This window comes from Pristiophorus japonicus, chromosome 7 (genome assembly GCF_044704955.1).
Source record: "Pristiophorus japonicus isolate sPriJap1 chromosome 7, sPriJap1.hap1, whole genome shotgun sequence".
Taxonomy (NCBI): domain Eukaryota; kingdom Metazoa; phylum Chordata; class Chondrichthyes; family Pristiophoridae; genus Pristiophorus; species Pristiophorus japonicus.
In genome coordinates this window covers 25,252,487-25,267,494 of record NC_091983.1, presented here as the reverse complement: position 1 = coordinate 25,267,494, position 15,008 = coordinate 25,252,487, and the positions used below count along the sequence as shown (strand labels likewise).

General features: G+C 47.1%; 1 protein-coding gene across 1 annotated transcript in view; it reads left to right on the top strand.

The window, feature by feature from the left end:
• Positions 1 to 13,670, top strand: part of LOC139266571 (isoaspartyl peptidase/L-asparaginase) — a 677,377-nt gene extending 663,707 nt beyond the window's left edge. The window contains 2 exon segments of the mRNA XM_070884166.1: positions 11,104 to 11,126; positions 13,477 to 13,670. Coding sequence (XP_070740267.1) covers positions 11,104 to 11,126; positions 13,477 to 13,670 — 217 coding nt within the window.
• The last annotated feature ends 1,338 nt before the right edge of the window (positions 13,671 to 15,008 follow it).

Here is a 15,008-nt window from a genome sequence, read left to right as displayed (position 1 = left end):
TTGAGGTAAATTTAATTAAAATTCGCTTTACAGTTATATTGCTCAACTTATAATTCAAAAGGCCATCGTTCTTAAAGTTGTGAGGTAGTAAAGTTCAGCAAACTGAAGATATAATTTTAAAGTCACTTCATATCTTTGCACTCCAGGCCGGTGATTATGACCTAATCTTTACACAATGGAAAGATTGGTTTTCCAAATGGTAACCAACCTCAGAGAGATAATAATTCTTTTTAGTTTTTTTTTATATTTGAGCTACACAGGGTGGAAGTCAGACATAATTTACATATTCTAACACAATCGGATGTTTTGTGGCATTTTAAATATTAGTTCGGATGTTGTAAAGATGCAAACAAAGAATCAAACAGATATTTAGGAAGTGGTACCTGCACCAATGTTCCCTCTGAGCTGGGCGCGTGTGTGGCCACGCAGTAACCTGCAAGTTCCCACACAGGCCGATCACATTGGAAATACCGCACAAGCGCAGAAATTTAAAGGGACCGCGCCTTGAAAGAAACGGGCCACACAGTACATTGTGCAACCGACAGGGAACATTGGCCAGCACCACTGCCGTCAGCGAGCTCTTACCAACTTGCTTTCCAGCTCATTGCCGAGAGTATGCAGAAATCAAGCGCAGGCAGCGGAAAGCGCGTGCAGCAATCCAGTCCCACCCACCCTTTCCTTCAACGACTATCTGTCCCACCTGTGACAGGGACTGTGGCTCGTGTATTGGATTGTTCAGCCACCTAAGGACTCATTTTTAGAGTGGAAGCAATTCCGAGGGACTGCCCATGATGATAATGACCAACTTGTTTTATTACCCTTATTTCTAAAAGTCGCACTTCCCCATTCAACATCAAATAACTTGTATTTATATAGCACCTTTAATATTCATCCCAAGATGCTTCAAAGGAACGTTTTCAGACAAATTTTTACACCGAGCCACAAAAGGAGCTATCAGGACAGGTGATCAAAAGCGTGGCCAAAGAGGAAATTTTTAAGGAGTGTATTAAAGGAGGAAAGGAATGTCGAGAGATTTAGGGAGAGAATTCCAGAGCTAATGGCTTCAGCAGCTGAAGGTACGGCCGCCAAAGGTGGAGCGAATAAAATAGTGGATGTGCAAGAGAAAAGAAAGATTTGGATTTATATAGCACCTTTCATGGCCACTGGATGTCTCAAAGCTCTTTACAGCCAATGAATACAGTCACCGTTGTAATGTGGGAAATATGGCAGCCAATTTGCGCACAAGCAAATTCCAACAGACAGCAATGTGATAATGACCAGATAATCTGTTTTTGTTATGTTGATTGAGAGATAAATATTGGCCATGACACCAGGGATAACTCCCCTGCTCTTCTTCAAAATAGTGCCATGGGATCTTTTACATTTACTTGAAAGAGTAGAAGGGGCCTCGGTTTAACGTCTCATCCGAAAGAAGGTAACTCCGACAGTGCAGCACTCAAGTGTCAGCCTAGAATTTTTTGTGCTCAAGTCTCTGGAGTGGGACTTGAACCCACAAGCTTCTGACTTAGAAGTGAGAGTGCTACCCACTGAGACACAGCAGACACAGCCAGACTTGGAGCGCAGAGATCTCAGAGGGTTGTAGGGGTGGAGGAGGTTACAGAGATAAGGAGGGGAAAAGCCATGGAGGGATTTTAAAACAGGGATGAGAATTTTAAAATCCAGGTGCTGCCAGACCAGGAGCCAGTGTAGGTCAGCAAGCTCAGGGGTGATGGATGAATGGGACTTGGTGCGAGTTAGGATACGGGCCACAGAGTTTTGGGTTAGCTCAAGTTTACGAAGGGTGGGAGGCCGGTCAGTAGAATACAATTCAGAGGAAGTCATGCTCAAACTATGTTGTGCTCTGGGACAGAACGCACCTTGGGGGAGCTTTTCATTGGCTTCACCCGAAAATTTGCGGCGGCAGAGGGGCAATTTCCTGCCCCATTCCCACTCCCAATCCAGCCGATGCCAACCCGCTGGGCAGCCGGAAGCCATTTTAATATGCAAATTGGGTGCTATATGGTGCAAAGGGCCACGAATGGCAACTCGCAAGACAATCGGGCAGAGCCTGCAGCGTGAAAACTTCACACAGACATAACTGGTAGTACAAGTGAAGAGGACCAAAATGTTAAATGTTAAAATTGTGGGGCCTGGAGCACTGCCTCGGGCTCCATAAGAATAATGCAAGCCGCTGCCCCGCTCCCCGGCTCACCCCTCCCTCCGCGTGAATCCCTGCTCCCCGCCCCCCCCATCCACTGGGATATTTTCTTCATAGTGAAAGAGTAGGAGCTGTGAATGAGCAACGGGATTTGGATGTCCATTTACATAGCTCGCTAATAGCTGGTGCTCAAGTGCGAAAAGTAATAAAAATGCTAATGTACTGTTGGCCTTTATCTCAAGGGGGGGGTTCATGGAACTATAGAATGATACAGCACAGAAGGTGGCCATTCAGCCCATCGTGTCTGTGCCAACTTTTTAAAACAGCTATCCAATTATTCCCGCTACCCCTTTGCTCTGCAATATAAAAGTGAGGATGTAAAGCTTCAGTTATAAGAGCCTTGGTCCCCCTCTGGAGTATTGTGTTCAGGTTTGAGCACTGCACCACAGGAAGGATATATTGGCCCTGGAGGGTCTGCACACACAGATTCACCAGAATTATTTCTTTATTCGTTCCTGGGATCTGGGTGTCGCTGGCAAGGCCAGCATTTATTGGCCATCCCTAATTACCCTTAACTGAGTGGCTTACTAGGCCATTTCATAGGGGCTTTTACAACAATCCAGTAGCTGCATGGCCACCATTATTGATACTAACTTTTTATTCCAAATTTATTTCATGAACTAAATTTAAAGTCCCCAGCTGCCGTGGTGGAATTATGAACTCACGTCTCCAGATCATTCGTCCAGGCCTTTGGATTACTATTGCAGTAAAATAACCACTGAGAGAGAGAGAGAGAAAAGAAAGAAAGAAAGAAAAAGAAAGAAAAAGAAAGAAAGAAAGAAAGACTTCATTTATACTATGTTACCATACCGGGTTTAAACTATGAGGACAGGGTTGCATAAACTTGGTTAGTAATCTCTTGCATGTAGAAGGTAGAGGGACAATCTAATCGAAATGTTTAAAATTATAAAGGCATTCGATAAAGTAGCTACAAAGACACTGGGCCAGACTTTCGGCTTCAGTGTTGGCGATTTTTTTGGCGTTACAGCTGGTGTTTCGCCCAGCGAGAGTTTCCAGGTAAGTTTTTGCACGTCATCGCCCACATCTGAATTCGCCCGCCGGGACCAGACCGCCCACGTGCAACGCTGAGACTAAAATCTGCTTTTACAGGGCGGTAAGGGGGGGACCCTGCAAAGAAAGGTAAGTTAAAGGTTATTTAATTATTCTTTTTTTAATTTTACCATGGCAATTAGGGTTAAAACTGTCTTGGGAATGCTTTGTATGTGTTTATTTTTTTATTTAATTAACATTTTTTCTTAAAGTTTTCCCCCCTATGTAGGCCCAACTGCAGCCTCGGCCTAAATTTTCCTACTTACCGCCCATTCCGATAACGACCGCCCACTTGGCTAACTTTGCACTTACCCGCCGAGATAACTGCCGAGAATGAGTGTGCAATGCCCATTTTCTCGCCGGGCGATCAGTTCTACTTACTTTTACCTTCAAAATGGAAATTCTCGCTCGCTTTTTTCGCCGAGCGTTAGCGATTCTCCTCAGCGGGCAATCAGGCGTTGAGGGCCTTTATGGAACGTCTGGCCCACTAGCCCTGAAATTTCGGCCTCCCCGGGTCCACACAAAGTTCCTACGGAGCCGGGAAGGCATCGGAAAAGCTGGTTTTCAGCGTACAATGCGCATGCGCTGAGAAACGGCTTTTCCGATCTGTCAAGCTGGAGCTTGAGAGATCTCACGCACCTCAGGAGCGAGGAGATTTGCATGGGCAAAATTACGGTATTTACCCATATCTTGCCCTCAAAACTCTTGAGCCTGATAAAAGCATGCGTTTAGCCTACTTTTACAGGCGTAAGAGTTTAAAAACATTCAAAAATATAATTAAATTAAATTGAAAAACCACATAGTATTTTAAAAAATCTTACCCACTACGTTGCCTTTATTTTTAACTATAATTAAAAAAAACTTTTTAAAATCTCGGGAAAAAGCATTTTCTCTCAGATATTTATTCACTTTAATTTCAATTAATTTTAATTCTGTGAGGTTTGTTTTTTATTTTTTATTACATGTGTTTAGTGTTAGATATGTGGACTTGTATTTACTCTGTACAGCCACCAGATGGCTCATTCCCCAGAGTCCCAAAGGATCCCATAATCCCTTGGGAGCACAGGTATTTAAGAAGGCTTCACAGGTTAAAGAGACACTCTGGAGCCTGCAATAAAAAACTAAGGTCACACTTTACTTTGAGCTCACAGTGTTCAGTGTGACTTTTTCTCCATACACCACAACTGGCGATGAGATAGATAGCGAACCCAAAGATGCAGAGAACAGCGGGCAGCCTGGAGAAATTTTCAGAGGGAGATGATTGGGAAACTTTTGTGGAGCAACTCGACCAATACTTCGTGGCCAACGAGCTAGATGGGGAAGAAAACAGCTCCAAACATAGAGCGATCCTCCTCACCGTCTTTGGGGCATCAACGTAAGGCCTCATGAAGAATCTGCTCACTCCAGCTAAAACCACGGAGAAATCGTATGATGATTTGTGCACACTGGTCCGAGAGCATTTGAACCCAAAGGAAAGCGTTCTGATGTCGAGGTACCGGTTCTACACCTACAAAAGGTCTGAAGGCCAGGAAGTGGCAAATTATGTCGCCGAGCTGATACGCCTTGCAGGACATTGTGAATTTGAAGGACATTTGAAGCACATGCTCAGAGACTTTTTCGTACTTGGCATTGACCACGAAACCATACTTCGTAAGCTTTTGATTGTCGAAACCCCAACCTTGAGTAAGGCCATAGCGATAGCCCAGGCGTTCATTGCCACCAGTGACAATACGAAGCAAATCTCTCAGCACACAAGTGCTGCTACAAGTACTGTGAACAAAATGATGTTGTTTGCGAATCATAATGGACAGGGCAGGTCACACATACCTGTAGCTACACGTCCGCAGATGTCTCAGAGTCCACCATCAAGGGTGATGAATGCAAGGCCATTAACACCTTGTTGGTGCTGCGGGGATGTTCATCGTTTCCATTCATGCTGATTCAAAGGATACATTTGCAAGGGCTGTGGAACAATGGGACACCTCCAACGAGTGTGCAGGCGAGCTGCTAAGCCTGTTAAACCTGCAAACCACCATGTTGCAGAGGAGGACAGATCACAGAGGATCACTACAAACCAGAACCTCAGACAGAGGAGGCAGAGGTACATGGGGTGCACACATTCACCACGAATTGTCTCCCGATAATGCTGAATGTTGAACTAAATGGACTCCCGGTGTCAATGGAGCTGGACACGGGCTCGAGCCAGTCCATCTTGGGCAAAAAGATTTTCGAAAGGTTGTGGTGCAACAAGGCCTCAAGGCCATCTTAACTCCAGTTCGCACAAGACTAAGAACTTGCACTAAAGAACTGATTCCTGTAATCGGCAGTGCTACCATAAAGATCTCCTACGATGGAGCGGTGCACAAGCTACCACTCTGGGTGGTACCGGGCGATGGTCCCACGCTGCTCGGCAGGAGCTGGCTGGGAAAGATACGCTGGAACTGGGACGACATCCGAGCATTATCGCCCGCTGATGAAACTTCGTGTGCACAGGTCTTAAACAAATTTCTTTCGCTGTTCGAACCAGGCATCGGGAAATTCCAAGAAGCAAAAGTGCAGATCCACCTAATTCCGGGGGCCCGACCCATCCATCACAAGGCGAGAGCAGTACCGTACATGATGAGAGAAAGGGTAGAGATTGAGCTAGACCGACTGCAACGAGAGGGCATCATTTCGCCGATCGAGTTCAGCGAGTGGGCCAGTCCTATTGTCCCAGTCCTCAAGGGAGACGGCACCGTCAGAATCTGTGGCGATTACAAAGTAACTATCAATCGTTTCTCCCTGCAGGACCAATACCCACTACCAAAAGCCGACGACCTCTTTGCAACGCTGGCGGGAGGAAAGACGTTCACGAAGCTGAATCTGACTTTAGCCTACATGACGCAGGAACTGGAGGAATCATCGAAGGCCCTCACCTGCATCAACACGCACAAAAGTCTTTTTGTTTATAACAGATGCCCGTTTGGAATCTGATCAGCGACAGCGATATTCCAGAGAAACAGGGAAAGTTTACTGAAGTCGGTCCCGTACACCGTGGTCTTTCAGGACAACATCTTGGTCACAGGTTGGAACACAGTCGAGCACCTGCAGAACCTGGAGGAGGTTCTTAGCCGACTCAACTGCGTGGGGCTCAGGTTAAAATGCTCGAAGTCCGTTTTCCTGGCGCCTGATGTGGAGTTCCTGGGAAAGAGGATTGAGGCGGACGGCATCAGGCCCACCAATGCGAAGACGGAGGCAATCGAGAACACACCGAGGCCACAGAACGTGACGGAGCTGCGGTCGTTTCTGGGACTCTTGAACTACTTTGGTAACTTCTTACCGGGTCTCAGCACCCTGCTAAACCACTACATATCTTACTACGAAAAGGGGGCGAATGGATTTGGGGGAAAAGCCAAGAAAATGCCTTTGTAAAAGCGAGAAAATTGTTCTGCTCAAACAAATTGCTTGTGTTGTATGATCCATGTAAGCGTTTGGTACTAGCATGTGATGCGTCGTCATATGGCGTCGGGTGTGTATTGCAACAAGCTGATGATTTCAGGAAACTGCAACCGGTTGCTTATGCATCCAGGAATCTGTCTAAGGCTGAGAGAGCCTACTGCATGATAGACAAAGAAGCGTTAGGATCTGCCTATGGGGTAAAGAAAATGCATCAATACCTGTTCTGGCTAAAATTCGAATTGGAAACTGACCATAAGCCACTTATATCCCTGTTTTCCGAAAGTAAAGGGATAAATACCAACGCATCGGCCCGCATACAGAGATGGACGTTCACATTGTCCGCATACAACTACGCCATTTGCCACAGGCCAGGCACAGAAAACTGCGCCGATGCTCTCAGTAGGCTGCCATTGCCTGCAGGTCCAGCCATGGTTATGGAAGCATTTGAGAGTGAGCAATCACCCGTCACTGCCCGGCAGATCAAAACCTGGACAAGCTAGGACTCCTTATTATCTCTAGTCAAAAGCTGTGTGCTTCACGAGAGCTGGTCCAGTGTCCCAGTGGAAATGCAGGTAGAGATAAAGCCGTTCCAGTGGTGCAACCCAGGCATCGGAATGATGAAAGCGATAGCCAGATACCCACTTGTGGTGGCCCGGTATCGATGCGGGCTTAGAGTCCTGCATTCACAGATGTAATACATGCTCACAGTTAAGCAATGTACCCAGGGAGGCGCCGCTAAGTTTATGGTCTTGGCCCTCCAAACCGTGGTCTAGGGTACACGTCGACTATGCAGGCCCGTTCTTGGGTAAAATGCTCCTTGTGGTTGTAGAAGCATACTCCAAGTGGATTGAATGTGAGATAATGTCGGCTCGACGTCCGCTGCCACCACTGAAAGCCTGCGGGCCATGTTTGCCACACACGGCTTACCCGATGTCCTGGTGAGCGACAACGGGCCATGTGTTACCAGTGCTGAGTTCAAAGAATTAATGGCCCGTAACAGGATCAAACATGTCATATCTGCCCCGTTTGAACCAGCGTCCAATGGTCAGGCAGAGAGAGCAGTGCAAACCATCAAGCAAGGCTTGAAGAGGGTAACTGAAGGTTCACTGCAGACTCACCTATCCCGAGTCCTGCTTAGTTACCGAACGAGATCACACTCACTCACTGGGATATCACCTGCTAAACTGCTCATGAAAAGACAAGGCTCTCGTTAGTTCACCCTGATCTACATGAACAGGTGGAGAGCAGGCGGCTTCAACAATGTGCATACCATGATAGCGCAAATGTGTCACGTGAGATTGAAGTCAATGATTCTGTATTCGTATTAAATTATGAACAAGGTCCCAAGTGGCTTCCCGACACTGTCATGGCCAAAGAGGGGAGCAGGGTGTTTCGGGTCAAACTTTCAAATGGACTCATTCACCGGAAACACTTGGACCAAATCAAACTCAGATTCACAAACTACCCTGAGCAACCCACCTTGGACCCTACCTTTTTTGATCCCCCAACACACATACTAGTGGCAACCGACACCACGGTTGACCATGAAGCAGAACCCATATCCACAGCAGCCCTGCAGAGCCCAACACACCAGACAGCCCAGCAAGGCCAGCTGCACAGCAGCCCAGCGAGGGCCCAACAAATGACTCAACAACACCAGCTTTCACACCGAGACGATCAACCAGGGCAAGAAAGGCCCAAGATCGACTCACATTGTAAATAGTTACACTATTGACTTTGGGGGGGAATGTTGTTATATATCTGGACTTGTATTTACTCTGTACAGCCACGAGAGGGCTCATCCCCTGGAGTCCCAAGGGATCCTATAATCCTTTGGGAGCACAGGTATTTAAGAAGGCTTCACAGGTTAAAGAGGCACTCTGGAGACGTGCAATAAAAGACTAAGGTCACACTTTACTTTGAGCTCACAGTGTTCAGTCTGACTCTTTCTCATACACTACATTTAGTGTCTTTGTTTTTTTTCTCATTAATAGCAATGAGAACTCATAGATACGGAGTTCCCATTGCTATTAATGAGAAAGCTGTGGAATACTGTACCTGATTGACTGAGCATTCACACGTGACTGCACCTTCTGCGTGGGAACCTGGAGGATGGGAGTGCGCTTCGCAGCGCAAGAAGAGAAGACCTCCCCAACAGAATCCCACGCTCCTCCCAGACCATCAGGTAGATTCGTAGAAATGTTTCAGGTCGGAGGCAATTGCCCGCGGGAAGTCTCCAACTGCAATTTCAGGGCCATTATTTCCTCTGGTGGGGTTTTCCAGAACAAAAGGGCATAATCTTAAAATTAAAGCTAACTCATTCAGGAGTGAAATCAGGAAACAATTCTTCACGCAAAGGGTAATGGAAATTTGGAACTCGCTCCCCCAAAACATGCACGTGGAAGCTGGGCGACAATTGACATTTTGAAAACTGAGATTGCTAGATTTTTGTTAGGCAAGAGTATTAAGGATGACAGAAACAAGGCGGGTAGATGGAGTTGAGATACAGATCATCCATGATCTAATTGAATCGTGGAACAGCCCCAAAGGCCTCCTCCTGTCCCTATTTACCTTTGCTGCTGGCCAGATTGGCCTCTGAGCAGCCCAATATTGTGCAGATCAAGGGGGGAGATAGTCTCAGAATAAGGGGCCGCCTATTTAAACTGAGATGAGGAGGAATTTCTTCTCTCAGAGGGTTGTAAACCTATGGAATTCTCTGCCCCAGAGAGCTGTGGAGGCTGGGTCATTGAATATATTTGAGGTAGACAGATTTTTGAGCGATAAGGGAGCGGGCACGGAAGTGGATCAGATCAGCCATGATCTTATTGAATGGCAGAGCAGGCTCGAGGGACCAAATGGCCTTCTCCTGCTCCTGTTTCTTATGTTCTTATGTTCTAAGCAACGCTGAGTCTCTGTAATCCTGCCCAATCCTGGGGTTGCAGCAGGGAGTGATGGGAAATCCGAGTGATGAGGCCTAGTGTCACCTCATTGCCTGACCTATGTTTTGCTCCCCGCATGGACTGCCACTGGACGCTTCTTCCCCATCAGTTAGCAAGTCCCGGGTCCCTGTCGGAATTCACTCCCATCCGTCCGTGTTTCCGGTGCTTCCTGGGGTCGCCGTGGGGAAGTTGACACCCGGGAATTGGGCGGTAACTCTCCTGTGGTGCCCCCGGTGGAGGGGGAAGGCCTTGTGACAACCTCCGCTCCCTCCAATCTGATGGCCAATGACTTACCTGTGTAGGCAAAACTTTCTGCCCAGGCCAACGAGGCTGCTGCTCCCTCCAGGGCAATTACTGCCCCTTTAAATCCGTTCTCGCACTTGTGGTTCTGTAATGGCAGTTCCCTTGAGGCGCCACTGGCAATTCCATAGGGCTCTCTCCCGGTGGTAGGAATATTTGCCGAAGCCCACCATGCCTTCGATATGACCCCTGACCTCTGGAACTGGATCGGTCTTGGGGTTGACTCAAAGGGGTGGCTGGTACACCTGTCCCACTAGATCTCTGTCACAAACAGGAGAATCCTGGCCAACGTTGACCTAATGATGAGCCAGGCCACAAGAGACTCACTCGCAACACTGACCGTCTCGAGTTGCCCTGCGAAGGTGATCGTGGGCCTCCTCCTTCAACCTCTTGCAGTCCTTGTAGTGATGGTGCTCAGTGGCGTTCGGGAAGAATCCCAGCATTTTGATCCAGCGATGATGGAGGATCAGCGATACAGGTCCAAGTCAGGGTGGTGTGTGACTTGGAGGGGAACTTGAAGGTGATGATGTGATGGGATTTCAGGACCAAGCCTATCGAGTTACCACCAATCCTCTGGTGGGAGAGCAGAGGAAATGTCAGAGCGGTAACATACGGAATTTCAGAGTCGCTAATAATGGCAGACACTTCTTGTTGTCTGTTATTATAAGACAAACACTGTGAAGGTTCCCAATCATTTTATGTAGTGGAAGTAGAGACTCTGTACGATGCAAAATTTGCACTGGTCCTTCAGGACAGACCTGACATGAGCTCCTTCAGGATATTTGATCCAAAGTTTTTTGCTGCACTGATTCAATTATTGTTTCGCTTCACACGGGATGAAGGCAATGTTGACTGCAGGACTATATTCAGTATTCCATTAAATCACAGGAGCTCAACCTCCCCTCTCTCCGTCGCTCCACCAAACAAGATGACAAGGACAAACCTGTCGCGTTGCTAAAGTGCAGAATGCAGTCAGCTACATAATTCCCTGAAGGTACAACGGACATTGTGCCAAATAGTCAGACTCGATTTAATCTGTTTTCTGCATTCTAATGTGACAAATTAGCATACCTCAGGGCATTGCTGCAGGGAGTCTGATGATTCGGCCCAGGTTATACGAGTCTTTCTGATAACCTGGTTTTAGTTTTGAAAGGATAGAAACGGAGGATCTATCTCCTCTGGTGGGGGAATCAAAAACATGGCAACATAATCTTTAAATGAGACCCCAGACTTTCAGGAGTGAAATCAGGACGCACTTTTTCTCATAAAGGACAGTGGAAATCTGGAACTCGCTCCTCCAAAGGGTTGTGGATGCTGGGAGACAATTGGAGCTTTCGATAGTATTGTGTTAGGTTAGGGGTATTGAGAGACATGGCGAAGAAATGGAGTTGATCAGCCATGATCTAATGGTGGAGGAGGCTCGAGGGGCTGAATGGCCTACTCCTGTTCCTATGTTCCATAATCGGATCAGCTGGAGCCTAAATTACACAACACTGCTGGGAGCCAAAATTGAACCCTGACTGAAAGGGGCACACCCATCGTTTTTTAAGTTGGCGCGAAATTGAGCGCTTAAAATGTTATTTTTCTTCCAGGCGGTGTTCGGGGCGGACGTCGGTCAGTGTCACCAGCGCTGCGCTGATGATGTCAGAGCGGCGTGGATGTGCCACATCCAAGAGGGGGTGCCAGGCTGCCTATTGGCGGCCCTGCCGAACCCGTGGCCGCCATTGTTGGGCCGACCTTGGAGTCGCTTGACAATTAAAATAAAATGGCAGCCACGGCAGTGCGCCGTCCCCTTTGAGGGCAGGTGCGCCGCCCAACCACAGGCAGCTTCCCACCGGGGAAAGCTGTCGGGGGCACCGAGTGGCAGCCGATCCACTCCCGCGGGGCAATTTCCCGCGGGTAATTTCCCACGTGGAGCGGAAAGGGGGTCGCTGCCGGTCAGTAAGGGGTTGATGGGGCGGGAACACCAGCAGAGCAGGAACGTCCACTGCCCCAAAAATAAATGAGGGCAACGTCGCGATTGTCGACAACTCCGCGCCCGACCGAGCGGGGAGTGCTTTCCGCTTTGAGGCAGTGAAAAAAAGGGGCAATTTCAACCCCAACTTGTGACAATGTAAAACCAGAACTGCTTTGTACTGTTGCAAACTGGGCTATTTTATTTGCAACAATACTAATGAACAGTTTGAAGAGCTTGGGGTACGATATTTAACTGACTGCACTCCTGCACAAAACCCATCATCATCGGCAGTCCCTCGAAGCAAGGATGACTTGCTTCCACACCAAAAAGGGATGTGTTCACAGGTGTTTCAATGAAGTACCTAATATTCCAGATCCCGAACTACATCATGAAGGGTGGAAGATGCCTGTGCGTGGATTTTTTTAACGTGTGGTGACCATTGCACACCAGCCATTATATGCGCTTGACAGAGTTAGGTCTTGGCCCAGTGGCAAGGATTACCCAGGACTAACTGGAGACCTGCTCTGCTGCACAGACCGAGCGCGCACACATATTGTAGTGTGGGCTGGCCCGTGCTGCCCCTGTGCCCTCGCCTCTTCTGGGCCCCAGATTCACGCCTCTCCTGGGCCCTGGTCACTTCCCTCTATGGACTTTTGCCACTCTTTCGCCCCTCCTGCTGTGCCTGCCCGCATTGCAATCAGCGACCTGGTTTCGTAGCCGTCGCCCTCCTGCAGCAGAGCGGGCTACTCCCTGCAGTGGTATGCCACCGCACGCTGCTCCCTCCAATGGCCCCGGCATGCTGATGATCTTGCAGGGCGGGACTGCACTGATTTCCGGGCTGGGCCGCCGCACGCTTAACAGCAAACCAATTTCAACTGACACCAGCGGGTGTTAAAATGATACACCCGGCATTAAATTGCACTGATTATCACATGCGCAAAGGAGCAGGCTCCAAGTTTAAAAATAAATGGAAGACATGTTGTCTTTTAAAAATACATGAAATTTACCACAGAAACGGGCCATTCGGCCCGACTGGTCGATGTCCACAGGAGCCTCCGCCTACCCTATTTCATCTGCATTTTCTTCTATTCCTTTCTCCCTCCTGTACTTATCTAGCTTTCCCTTCAAAGCATCTACACTATTCACCTCAACAACATTATGTGGTAGCAAGTTCCACATTCTCACCACTCTTTGGTCAAGGTTTATTAGTGACTATCTTATATTTATGGCCCCTAGTTTTGGACTCCAACAAGTCTCTACCTCTACCTTTTGCAATTTTAAAGACCTCTATCAGGTCACCCCTCAGCCTTCTCTTTTCCAAAGAAAAAAGCCCCAGTCTATTCAATCTTTTCTGATAGGTATAAACTCTCAGTTCTGATATCAAGTCTGTAAATCTTTTTTTTTGCACCTTCTCCAGTGCCTCTATATCCTTTTTTGGGGATAAATGCACAAAGGAAATAAATGTAGAGAGAAATTTGCACTTAACAAGCACACGGTTTTAGGTGGGAATGGATATCATGCCTTCAACAAAAATGCTATTTGTGTCTTTCAATCAGGAGAACCTCCGGGAAAAGCTGCTGACATGTCTCTCCAGTATATGCAGGAGCGAGCACACGGGAGAGGTGGAGTAATTGCTGTCAGTGCTCACGGGGAATGGGCAGCCAGCGTTACTACGAAACGAATGGCCTGGGCCTGCAGCAAGGAAGGCATGTTATATTATGGTCTCAACCCAGGAGAAAAGTTCGCTGAACGAATCAGTGTGATGTGATGTGAATTCATCTTCAACCATGTCTTTACTGGATGCTTTCCACTCCACTCCAGGGAGTAACATTATTAGAATGTTGTTGGCAGAGGTAGAAATACGCTCTGTGTATGTGTGTGTGTGTGTGTGTTAATATTATCTGTCCAAGACAGAAATATGCTTTGTTTTAAACTACGGGCCAGATCTGGCTGGTAAAATAATGACGCACGGCATAATTAATGCACAAGTCAGCCAGTAAGTTCAGAGGATTAAGAGATGCACCGTGAGTTGTGAATCTCCAGAACTTGCCAGTCGATTTATGTCGGTCCACCCTTCGCTTCGCACAAACAGCATCTCCCCCTCAACCTCCCCATTTATTTTTGTGAAGTTGCTGGATTTTCACATTAACTGCCCATTAAACTCACCGCAGAAAGTTAGGGCTGGTAATTAAGAGCGTAAGTACTCTTTTGATGATGTGATAATGGTTAATGAAATGCCAATCAACCTCTGTTGAACTGTTCAGTCTCATTCCTACGTGTAGTAAATTTTTCTTGGAGATTATAAAAATGTTGAAATTTAAAAAAAAACAAATGTTGCCTTATGTATCCTTTCTGTCTTTTTTTTCTCTCCCTCAATCCAATTTTTGTTTCCCTTTCTTTATTTCTCTTTCTGTAGATGATTTGACTTAAATTCACCTTATTTCCTTCTCCGTCGTTCCTCTATTTCCCTCTCTATCCTTAAATCTCATTGGTTGAGGAGATAGACTGTTGTCCCATTGTTCACTGAGGTTCCAGGTGCCCCATTGCCCTCGCCACGCCATTATCAGCTAGCACTTCCAGCAAGTTACAGGTTCGGGGCACACTGTGAGATTCCCCCTCCAGCCTCCAGCTCTGACCCTATATGCCTGTGTCGAAGGAAAAAATATCTGTTTTTTTCTGTCATTTCACATTTGCTTTCTGTATCTAAGAGGCAACCTAGAATATATTTATAATTCATAAGAGCTGACTGTATCTGTACAGTGTGGTTATGGAGATAGAAATAAAATGTGTTAGATAGTACTCTTTCTGCACGTCACTAATACACAATAACTCACTAACCTAAATTGGCTTTCATTTGTATTCCAATTTGCTATTTGTGATCGTGTTACTAAAATAATGGTTCTAAGTTGGGCCGTGGGCTACAGAAATGTGACTTTTATTTTTAAAAAGCAGCCCCCCTTGCCACAGGAGACAACCATCCTCATCTCAGCGGGCATTGCCCTACATTCTCAGCTACTTTGACTGAGGGTTCTGCCCATATCTTAACTCGCACCAAGTCTCATTCACCCATCACCCCTGTGCGCACTCACCTACATTGGCTCCCGGT